At 34.5% G+C, this 11,008-nt stretch overlaps 2 protein-coding genes across 4 annotated transcripts; one reads left to right on the forward strand and one right to left on the reverse strand.

Moving 5' to 3' along the window:
• The first annotated feature begins 379 nt into the window (after positions 1-379).
• On the forward strand, positions 380-3,805 carry LOC107413705 (CBL-interacting serine/threonine-protein kinase 21). Of its 2 annotated transcripts, XM_016021760.4 has the most exons (15): positions 384-908; positions 1,074-1,136; positions 1,224-1,295; positions 1,401-1,508; positions 1,599-1,670; positions 1,784-1,837; positions 1,999-2,124; positions 2,206-2,295; positions 2,422-2,550; positions 2,622-2,726; positions 2,814-2,930; positions 3,028-3,093; positions 3,174-3,248; positions 3,336-3,445; positions 3,539-3,805. In XM_016021760.4, exons 1-15 carry the CDS (start codon positions 747-749, stop codon positions 3,594-3,596), a joined length of 1,407 nt encoding a protein of 468 aa, XP_015877246.1. In that variant the 5' UTR covers positions 384-746; the 3' UTR covers positions 3,597-3,805. The 2 variants fall into 2 exon arrangements, 1 of the variants encoding a protein (XP_015877246.1); XR_003057462.3 differs by lacking the exons at positions 3,028-3,093; positions 3,174-3,248; positions 3,336-3,445; positions 3,539-3,805 and having other exon boundaries at positions 380-908; positions 2,632-2,726.
• A 485-nt stretch (positions 3,806-4,290) lies between these two features.
• Positions 4,291-11,008, reverse strand: LOC107413840 (putative lipase ROG1). Of its 2 annotated transcripts, none has more exons than XM_016021994.4 (10): positions 10,449-11,008; positions 9,446-9,513; positions 8,429-8,499; positions 8,010-8,288; positions 7,260-7,423; positions 7,101-7,156; positions 6,915-6,967; positions 6,685-6,805; positions 5,741-5,854; positions 4,291-4,564 (listed from the first exon to the last, which is right to left on the reverse strand). In XM_016021994.4, the coding sequence occupies exons 1-10, from the start codon at positions 10,775-10,777 to the stop codon at positions 4,539-4,541; spliced, it is 1,281 nt and encodes a 426-aa protein (XP_015877480.1). In that variant the 5' UTR covers positions 10,778-11,008; the 3' UTR covers positions 4,291-4,538. The 2 variants fall into 2 exon arrangements, with proteins under 2 accessions (XP_015877480.1, XP_060674897.1); XM_060818914.1 differs by having other exon boundaries at positions 4,291-4,563; positions 5,756-5,854; positions 10,449-11,001.

Raw genomic sequence — 11,008 nt, forward strand, 5'->3', positions numbered from 1 at the left:
TTTAAATTGCTATGTGCCGACAGGATCATTATCCTCACGATTTAACAAATAAAATTTCTTTGAACTCTTAAAACAAGTCATGTCCAAACAAGGATTGACTATAACATGATCCTTTAAATAGCAGAAAAATAGGCCTATTTCCGAATTTAATAATCTCTTCTTCTTTCTATCAGCTAAATTACTTATTTATTTAGTTTTGTTCCATATCTATCTATTTAGCATTCATCAATTGGTTTGCTGAAGATGATTGTATGAAAAAAAAAAGGAAAAAAAAGTTAATGTTAAATGACCAAAATATCCACATATATATGTGTTTATATATATATATATATATATCCCCACGTAAATGGAACACATACATTAACGGCTACCTTCCATTCAAAAAGAAAATAACCACAAACACGTTTCAACGTACCAAACTAGCCTACTAGTCAAGACTCCATACAAACGTCCACAAAATTGAAACACTCAAAGCCTTAAAATAAAAAATAAATAAATAACAACTCTGTATCTCTTAAACTGGGACCTCCGCATAAAATTCTCTTATTAAAAGGACAAATTAACGAGAACCAGAAAAATGGTGAATTACAAGAAGAAGTACCATTCCAATCCTAGTGATCTGATCTATTCCATATTTCAAAAAGACTTGTTTGCTGGTTGAGGAGGAGGAGGAGGAAGAAGAAGAAGAAGAAGAAGAAGAAGAAGAAGAAGAAGACATCGTTGACTTTTCCACCAAGAAAACTGAAATGGGATTTGCCAACAGCATAGGGAAGTACCGGCTGGGCCGGACAATTGGAGAAGGTACTTTTGCTAAGGTTAAGCTGGCTGTGGATACCACAAATGGTCAATATGTTGCAATCAAGATTATTGATAAACATATGGTCATGGAAAGCAATCTCAGGTCTCAGGCATGTGTCTAATTTCAATTTAACCTTGTTCTCTTTGTTCTTTGTTTCTCTTTGCTGGCTAAAGAAATTTATTACATATTCCTACAAGAACAGGAATTGACTTAAACACTATTAACAAGGAAAAGACTTTTGCTTCTCCCTTATAATGGAGTTGAATATTTTCAGGTACAAAGAGAAATAAGAACAATGAAACTTCTTCATCACCCAAACATTGTTAGGATAACCGAGGTATATATGTTCCCTGTTTCGTGTTTGGCATCAATAAAATGGTATATTTCTTTTTCTGTTTCTCTTCTGATCCTGGTTTTATAACAGGTTATCGGGACCAAGACGAAAATTTATATTGTTATGGAATATGTATCAGGAGGACAACTCTCTGACAAGCTGGTGAGATTCATATTCAACCTATAATTGGGATGCAAAGATGGTAGTGCTTGGTTTTTTGAGTTTGGAAGTGGAATTTTCTAATCCATCTTTCAAAAATTTTCCCAGTCATACGCCAAGAGCTTAAGTGAAGCAGAGGCAAGAAAAGTTTTTCAGCAATTGATTGATGCAGTGGACTATTGTCACAACAAAGGGGTGTACCACAGAGATCTAAAGGTCAGTAGAAACACAAGTTTTGTACATTATTAGTTCTCATTAAGCCAGCTTGGTATCAGAGCTTGACAAAGGCTCTGGAATATTATTCAGCCAGAAAATTTGCTTTTGGACAGCAAGGGAAATGTCAAAGTTTCTGATTTTGGACTAAGTGCTCTGCACAAGGTAACACCAAAAAACTTGCAATTTTCCAATTTGTTCTTCGTTTGTCTATGAATTATAAATCCTAATTTTCACTGTTTCAATGGATGTCTGCCTAAAATTCTTGGTACATCAAGCCTGGTAACCTGCTATCTACAGCTTGTGGCTCTCCAAGCTATGTAGCACCCGAGGTAACAAAGAGCTGTCTTCCTGTTTGCTCATTATATTAATTTTCTTCGCTTCTATATAGTCAAGTTTTGGGAATAGGCCGAAAAAGAAACACCAAAAGAAATTTGGTTAATTACCATATAAGTCATACCTGAGTTTCACCCTTTTCATCTATTGTGAACAGCTGCTACTGAGCAAAGGTTATGATGGAGCAGCTGCGGATATTTGGTCTTGCGGAGTAATTCTGTTTGAGTTACTTTCCGGTTATCTTCCATTTGATGACCGGAATCTGATTAACTTGTATAAGAAGGTAAGTAAAAATCAATGAACAATATATTGTAGTTTCCAATGGCAATTATTTCTCATATCTGATGACTGTGTCTTTGCAAAGATAACTAGAGCAAACTACACATGTCCACAATGGTTTACAGTGAGCCAAAAGAAGCTAATCTCCAAAATACTTGAGCCAAGTCCTATAAGGGTATAACTGCTAAGCACTCTATGCCATAAAATCTACCAGAGTTTTGTCATTATTATATTTTCAAGCAAATAGAATGTAATGGATTATAATCACTGATAGATGATTATTTCTCTTTTATCACTTCAGCGAATGACAATTCCAGAGATTATTGAATCTGAATGGTTTCAAAAGGATTATGTGCCTACTTGTTGTAGTAATGAATGTGATGAGAAAATCAACTTAGATGATGTCAATGCCGCTTTTAATTCAATTGAGGTAATAATGCTAACGATCCTTGCAACATACAGATGGTGATTTATTTGACCTTATTATCTCAAGAACTGCAGGAAATCAAAGATACCAAGGTGCCCAAATCTTCAAGTTTCATAAATGCTTTCCAATTGATAGCCATGTCAAACGATCTCGATTTGTCAGGTCTCTTTATTGAAGAGGCAAGTCCATGTTTTGGAAACCGGCCCTTTTTTGTAAAAATCTTCTTTGTTAATAGCAACTTATGCGTTGAAACTTCTTGATTTTAGGATGACAAGCAGAAAAAAATGCTTGGATCAAAGCACACACTTAATGAAACTATAAAGAAAATAGAAGCTGCAGCACTAGATGTAAGTCTGTCAGTGCAAAGACTGAACAACTTCAAGGTGAGATTACTCCCTATTCTTCGCCTGTTCTTTCACTTTTTCCTATGCCTAAATTACTGAATTAGCATTTTTTTTTTTTTTTTGGGTGCTGAATCAGATGAGAGTGCATCTAAAACAGAAGATGACTAGATGTTCTAGATCATATTTCGACTTATCAGCAGAGGTAATTATTTGTCATATACTACTCTGCTATGTATAAGGATTACTTTGTGTCTCTAACAGATAGAATGTGGAACACATCAGGTTACAGAGGTTGCTCCTACTAGTTGTGTTGTGCAAATATCAAAATCTGCAGGCGAGCTAAGACTCTACAGAGAGGTATATGACAATCCATAATTGATATGCTTGGTTAATAATTTCTTACTTTTTACTAACTAACATAAGTAAAAATTTTCACATCGACAGTTCTGTAAAAGTTTATCGAGTCTACTGGCCGAGGAATCAGATATTTCGACACAAATGCTTGATAAGCAGGATGTTAGCATCAACAGGAAAAGTTTTCAAGAAATAGAAAGGTAATTTGTTGTTTGCAAATTGAAATTGTCAAATATTACTTGAATTTTCTTATCCTGCAGATTGACTTACCAGTTTATTTTCCTATTTTGCAGCTCTAAAGAAGCACATTCTAAAGATGATAAAGACCATCGTGGTTATTTGTCGTCTTAGTGATTGGCTTTTACCTTCATTTCCAGTGTTCTAATGAGTCCCCAAAAGGAGTAACATGGCAAAGCCATGTTAAAGCCAAGGACTGTATCAAAAGGAGTAACATGGAAATTTTTTTTTTTGGGGTTGATAAAAACGATTTTGAGTTTATTCATTGCATGTTTGTACAACATGTGAAAGAAGAATTTCAGATGCACAGATTCCCTTTTTTATTTTTTTTTCTTCTTCTTGTGTCCAAATAAAATGTCATATTCAAACAATACTGGAGACAATCTCAAGCAATCCAAATATCAGCAAAAATTGTCCCCGAGCACATACCACTTGAGAGGTGAGAAAATGCAAAGAAAATGTACAAAATGAGTAGCATCAACCCTGAACAACTGAAATTAATGGTTTGATATTGATCCTGAAACCAATCAGTTTGAGCTACAAATGAAACTAAACACTGATTAAGAACAAGGGAACCAAATGTACTGACGCTTCATAATTGCACAAATTTCAAAGGTATATATGACTCATTAAGTATGGTAGCAGCGAATCCATCAGTAACCAGTCCTTGTTAGGGTTGTTAATTTCCTGACATCAACAGCTGCAAAGCCATACTGGAATCTAATGTTAATTTCAAAGGTATATATAAACGGATTTTCTTCTTTTTCTTTTTTTTTTTTTTTTTTTGGTTACAAGATGAGAAGCTATGTCAACCAAAATGTGCACGAACAAAGCATTTAAGAAATAAGTTGCGACACAATAAAACTCCGCAAATTCTCCATATGAACATCAAATATACATCAGAAAATCTGTGGAGATGTACATGGAATATTAATTGAGGAAAGAAACACAGCCAGCAGTCTATCCCACCGCCAAATTTCCTAATGGAGAAAAACAGAAGTTTTACAGGATTAGAGAAGGAAGTTGTCTATCATATGGTAAACGACATCGGCACCATCAGAATTTAACCAGTAGCTCTTCACCTGTTAGCATAAAATAGGAGATTTATAAGAATAAAACAGTACATACATACATATACACGGAAATTCTATGGTGAGGACGGTCCGCATGAGGACTAAAGTATTAGTGACGGTTTTTCATAGTATTAACGATAGTTTCTTAGAAAATCGTCACCAATACTATGAAAAACCGTCACCAATACTGTAGTCCGCATGAGGACCGTCCGCACTATAGACGGACTATACATATACATATATAAATATATATATATATATATATATATATATATATAATTACTCAATTAGGATATCCTAATTTTATAATATCAGGATACAATGCAAAAAAATAAGACAAATGAAAATGACCGATTTACCCTGACTGATTTGAACTATATCCTGAATTTATAAAATTAGAATATTCTGATTGGATCATAACTATATATATTATATATTATTCTTAATTATCACAACTTACTTTCACTTCGAAATTTGGCTTTACTCACAGGAAACAAAGAGTAGAATAAAACAGACCAGAAATATATGGAAACCGACTAGAGTACTAACACAGCCCTCACTGGACCATGTGAAGAATAAGATGCATAAAATTTTTTTAATGATTTTTCAGCATGGAAAATCTACTTTTAGAAAGGTTAGGCAAAGGTTAACTTAGAAACATTAAATTACATTTTCCTATTTAGTTTTGGATTTATGAAATCCAATTGCAATATCTAATAATTACATTCTTTTATTCGAAAACGATGAAACCGAGAAAAAGTTAGCAAAAAATAAATTTGAGAAATTAAACATTTCATACTTGCTTAATCATTGTATGTTTTATTTTACATGTAAATTTGCAAAAATCAATAAACACTATTGAACAAGTTATATAAGGGGAGAGTGATATACTGATAACCTTTTATAGATATAGGATGAGTACGATGAAGGCTTTTATAAATAGGTTCCAGCTTCCTAAGTTAAAAATTTGAACTTCTCCAGAAAAGGTGTAGATGTAGAATATATCATAATAGAAGCACTTCAGCAATGTTGAAAGACCTCAAAATTAGATAAAAATCTCTTTTCTCTCTTTAAAAAATAAAAATAAAAAATAAAAAATTGTTCTTTTATCCAATAGAATAAAGCCATAAAATATAAAATACAAAATAATAAATAATAAATTAGATAAATAAGAGATCAGCTAACCAGAAGCGGAACTTTCCTGAATGGTACTGTGAGCAATATATCGCTGTTTACTTTTCTGAAAGCTCACATCCACACGTTCCCAGGGTACTTGAGTGAGACCTCTGATCATCATCTCTACATAAAAAAGGAAAGAAAAAATGATGGCTAAACCTGGAAGTAAATGAACGTAAAATAGGATGGGCATGATGTAGATGAATGGGAGGGAGGGGGCAATCTATGCAACGACACTATAAATATCTACTATTTCAATTCCAAAATTGTAAAAATGTCTCTGGAAATAGTTATATATATGAGAAAAACGAAAAAGAAGGCTGCCTTATTAACGATAATACCAACTATCAGAAAGTAAAAATTAGAAAAATAGACGAGTGTTAGCATTGTTTATGCGGTCAAAGCCTAACGATCTCCAGCAAGTAGATTGCATCTTTAACAATTAAGGAGAACAAATACAGCAATAAATGAAAAGACAAGATCAATACTGAATGTTGACTGGGACAAAGGAGGACACTAAAAAGAAAAATCAAGACATGGTATTGTCCTCCACTAGTAAACCTCATCCCGATCAAGTTCATCACTTAACTTTTCATCTTATTTCATTAATCATCACTCAGCTCACATAAGATTAAGTTTATTAAATTACAGAGTGAACAATACATGGATTTCACAAAAATTGTCTGCCTTCATCACTGGAATCTCTACCAAAGACATAACATTGAAATATCTGTATGAAAAGCTAAAAAAACACAAGTATTTTTGTTGACATAACAAAAAAAAAAATGATTGAAAATAAAAGGAATCAAAAACAAAACAAAAATGAACCAGCATCTGCACAGTGGGTGGTGCATTTCACAAACATGTTTTGAAGCACACCATCCACAAAAATCAAAGAGTTCCTCCAGTAACTGAGTAATAATTAAAAATAGAGAAGGTACTCAAAATCAAACCTTCCAAGTCAACTTTTTGGTCTCCAACAATTGTGGATGCTTTACTGCATGTCTCATCAAAATTTTCTCTCTCAACATAGACAACGTGTGGGTATTTTTCACCAGTTACAAGTTGGTTGGACTAGAGGTTGGAAAAATAAAAAATAAAAAAACAGTGAGATTCAGAATTTTCAAGAGGCATGTAACTTCTAACAGGTACACAAGAATTCATCAAGAAAAATGAAACTTACCTTTGGAAGTTCACTCTGACGCCGGATTGATGAAGTTCTCCACCCAACCATATCTTAAGAAAGTGAAGATAAACATAATATTATACAAAAGGCAACAGACAAACCTTATGCTTAAATAAGATAACTATGGCACTAAAAATTCATATATAAATATTTAGTCAAAAGCAGCTTTATTCCACTGGATACGATCATAATTTGCATTTGCATAAGCCACACGTCGTTTGAATACACGTAACGCCGACCTACATAGTTAACAAATGATTATATAATTATATTACCATATGATGGCTAAAAAAATTCAATGTTCCAGAAATTGACAAGTGACAGAGTTATAGTATTACTAACATGAATTTCAGGTCATCGGTATCATTCACCATCCGAAGAAGAAGGGGTCGTTTGCCATCATCATTATCTGTGAGAAATAGATGCTTCCCAGACCTCCCAGCAATCAAATGTGCAGTTTGAGGTGCTTTTCTCTCAAGAAAAGGAAGACCACAGAGAAATGGTAGCTGTACAAACAAGGACAACACAATAGAGTTAAAGGATCACCGGTTTCAAAACATGTGATCAACCATCAAGTATGGAAATAAAAAACAGAGATAAAAAAATGTCTATCAAAATATCGAATATAAAATTCCAATTACAAGGGGGAAAAAAAATTAACTACAGCGCGTAAAACTTCCACTTCCATGTATTTACAAAATTAATTTTTAAAATCATTCAACTTCACATAAAATCCAATAAGCCAAATAAACAATAGATGGTCAACAAGAGAACCAAACCTAAGAAAGAAAAAATTGAATGACCTGTTATAAAGAATTAATTAATTATAACAGCATAGCATCAAAACCCTCTCTCTCTCTCCCTCTCTCTCTCTCTCTCTCTCTCTCTCAATCACACACACACACACACACACACACACACACACACACACACACACACACACACACACACACACACTCAAAAGCACAAGCACAAGCAACAAACAAGAATGCAGGACCACATCCACACATATCAAGGTGTTTGCAGTAATGTTTGCATGATTGCAATAAAGCTCAGATATATCTAAAACAAGTACAATGTTTCTTAATCTACCTGTCTATGTCCCCTCGAACCAAGATGTGGTGTAGCAAATGTTATAAAGTTTATTGGTTCCAGTCCAGCAATTGTGGCATGGTGAAGCTGCTTGATGCATTGAGATGAATTATTTGTGTCCTCTTCAACTGAGCAATTACCATTATGACCTGAAGGTTCAGATGTAGAAACACATTCGTACAACATTCCAACAGCGTACCTAGCAATGAGACCTCCTAAAGAGTGAGCCACAAAGGAAATTTTCTTCAGCTCAGGCCTTTTTCTAACAACAGCCAGTACCTGCATCCGATGGTATCACAAAGCTCAAATTTCATATGATTTAGAAAAAGAAAAAATTCTCATTATTAGTGATTCTGAAAACAAAACACACAGCTTATTTTGTGCAGATAAAGTTGATCAATATATCATTACCAAAATACCTCGTTAGCTAGCCTCTGACCCATCAAGTCAACACCATCGAATGTGAATCTGGCATAGTTACATGCACTGCCTGCAAATATATTCACTTAAAACAATTTTTTTTTTCTTTTCTTGTCTTTCAAGACAAAGAATCCCAACAACAACAACAACAATAACAATAATAATACAACCTTAGAACTTGAGTGAACTGTGGCATGTAGGCAATGCTGCTAATTTGATGAAAGCATGTCTTTTGGCATCAAAAAATAATGGAAATCCAATATTCAAATTACTTAAGGAAATGGATTCTTGTAGTTGTCATGATTACAAATTTGCAATGTGTTGCTAGGTTTGCAAGGAAAGGAGGATTGATGAAGACGGCAACTTGCAATGTTCTACCATGCGTCCTATTTTAGGATGCCTCAAGCTTCACCTGTTGCAAGCGATCTCCAAAAGAAAACAACTTATACACTCCTTTATCTAAAGATTTTATTCGGATTAGAGGTTAAGGAGAGAGATTAAGAACAAGGGAGAGCAATGCAGATGTTTTTTTACAGCTACAGAGCTATCCAAGGCTTGGAAGGTGAGGGTGAAAGACTAATCAAGGTTTGAGAAACAAATAATGAGATACAGTCATACAACTTTGTTTGATACAGTCAGACAGCTTGATAATAAGAAAGAAATAAGTTATACACACTACGAAAAGGGTTTTAACCTCAACAATTAAAGCAATCTAAATAGTCCAAAAATTTTGTTCTGCCCAAACATTCAGGTAGGAGAAGCATAAATATGTGTAGGTGTGTTTGGTTGTTATGCATACACAGCTTTCAAATAAGAAGAACTAGTTTGTCAACTAGTTTCCAGCAACTACGCTTCTAGAATTGTATTATGCAACCAACTTTGAGGTGTAATGCTAAAAAACACATACACAATTTGAAGCATTTATACGTTCACCACAAGAAAAATATAAAGTACAACACACTACTCAGATTGTAGAAAATAGTCAAAATGCACAGGTAAAAATGAGGAGTACTTACGGTGCACAAATACTTTGTCAGGAAGCTTCTCGACAAACTGCTCAGCAGCATATCTCCAATCCGATGAACTGAAAACATAGACAAAGAATTTTTCATATAACATTTTTGCAACATCTTCATATGGGTAGCTGAGAAGGATAATATAAGAATTATTTCAAAGCATCGACCTAAAAAATTGGGATTGAAATAACATTTGGTGAAATAATAAAATGCGTGAAGAAATAAAAACTTACTCATAGATGTGACATAGTTATGAGCATAAAAGGTACGGGAATTGATGCGAAAGCATATGTTTCTTAGAGAGAGAGAGAGAGAGAGAGAGGGTAACAAATGGTAAAAAAGGAAAAAAAAAAAAAAAATATATATATATATATATCCTTTGAGTGCTAACCAAGCAAGATTTCCTTATTTAACGTTTGCTACAACTAGAAAGTTCTGACTAAAGCATTGTAAGTGATTATACCCATGAACAATCATTCTAATTTTTCATTTTTCCCCCATTTTCCTGTTGCACCTACATCAATTTTCCTCAGGGAACAAATTGGAAGAAAACTTATCCGTTATGCCTTATGCATATGGACAAACGTTAAGGTTAGGCTATTAAGAAGTGAACTTAATAATGATGTAGTTGATGACTAATACAATACTTCCAATTACATTTGCAGAATAATACTCAGTTACTTTTTGCTTTGAAAAATGAATAAATAAATAATGAATTTATTATTACATACTAAAGTCTTTCAGTTCATCTATAAAGGCAGACATTTTAGACTTTTTATTATTTGACGAAATTACAATTCGCGGCTGAGTTGAAACTTTCACGTATATCATATACCAATAGAAATGCAGAGAGCCACACAGCATAAAACTACAAAAATAACTACTTCAATTTTGTAAAATACCTCCAACTCAAAAAAAGAGAAATAGAAAATAAATATATATATATATATAAGAAAAAAAAAAAAGTTGAAGGAAACGTGAAAGAAGGGGAAAACCCCGATACCTTCCGACGATTCCATTGACCATGACAACGAGATGTTGAGGTACGGCCTTGGCGTTGGCGGCGGTGGCGGCATCAAAGATGTCCTCGCCGCCGCTGTCGAGCTCGAACTTCAGCCCACCACGGGGGTTATCCCTGAAGCAGCCGGCGCTCATTCTGTAACACACGTACATCTTGGTCGTGGTGGAAGTCGTAGGACCCACACACAGTTTCTGGTCAACGGATCGGAACCCGGGGGTGAAGCAGGCGAACCGGCAGCGAATTGGGGTAGGATTCGGGACGCGAGTGGGGCCCGGGGCAGGGGATTTGAGAGGAGAATTGGAGGCGATCATGTGCGGGAGAGTGGAGACGGTAAATGGGAAAGACGGAGTTGGGAGGGCGATGAGATGTGATGAGATGAGAGAGAATAAAAGGGTGGGAAAAATAAACGGTTTTTTAAAGGAGCAAAAGGCACATCCGAAATGGACAATTTTGGACTACCTTCTATAGGGGCATGCCAATGATTTGTGCTTTTCCTTCTTTTTTTTTTTTTTTTTTTAAAGGAACAGTGATGATGTATGAGC

The sequence above is a fragment of the Ziziphus jujuba genome, chromosome 1, assembly GCF_031755915.1.
Source record: "Ziziphus jujuba cultivar Dongzao chromosome 1, ASM3175591v1".
Classification (NCBI taxonomy): Eukaryota; Viridiplantae; Streptophyta; class Magnoliopsida; order Rosales; family Rhamnaceae; genus Ziziphus; species Ziziphus jujuba.

What these genes read in the sequence shown, in the direction of transcription:
- LOC107413705 (XM_016021760.4), top strand. Translation starts at nt 747, where the DNA reads ATGGGATTTGCCAACAGCATAGGGAAGTACCGGCTGGGCCGGACAATT. An exon ending in AGCTAAGACTCTACAGAGAG is followed by an intron (nt 3,249 to 3,335) that starts GTATATGACAAT and finishes TCACATCGACAG; the next exon opens with TTCTGTAAAAGTTTATCGAG. An exon ending in AGTTTTCAAGAAATAGAAAG is followed by an intron (nt 3,446 to 3,538) that starts GTAATTTGTTGT and finishes CCTATTTTGCAG; the next exon opens with CTCTAAAGAAGCACATTCTA.
- LOC107413840 (XM_060818914.1), bottom strand. Translation starts at nt 10,777, where the DNA reads ATGATCGCCTCCAATTCTCCTCTCAAATCCCCTGCCCCGGGCCCCACT. An exon ending in GTCAGAGTGAACTTCCAAAG is followed by an intron (nt 6,806 to 6,914) that starts GTAAGTTTCATT and finishes TCCAACCTCTAG; the next exon opens with TCCAACCAACTTGTAACTGG. An exon ending in CCAAAAAGTTGACTTGGAAG is followed by an intron (nt 5,855 to 6,684) that starts GTTTGATTTTGA and finishes TTTTTTATGTAG; the next exon opens with AGATGATGATCAGAGGTCTC.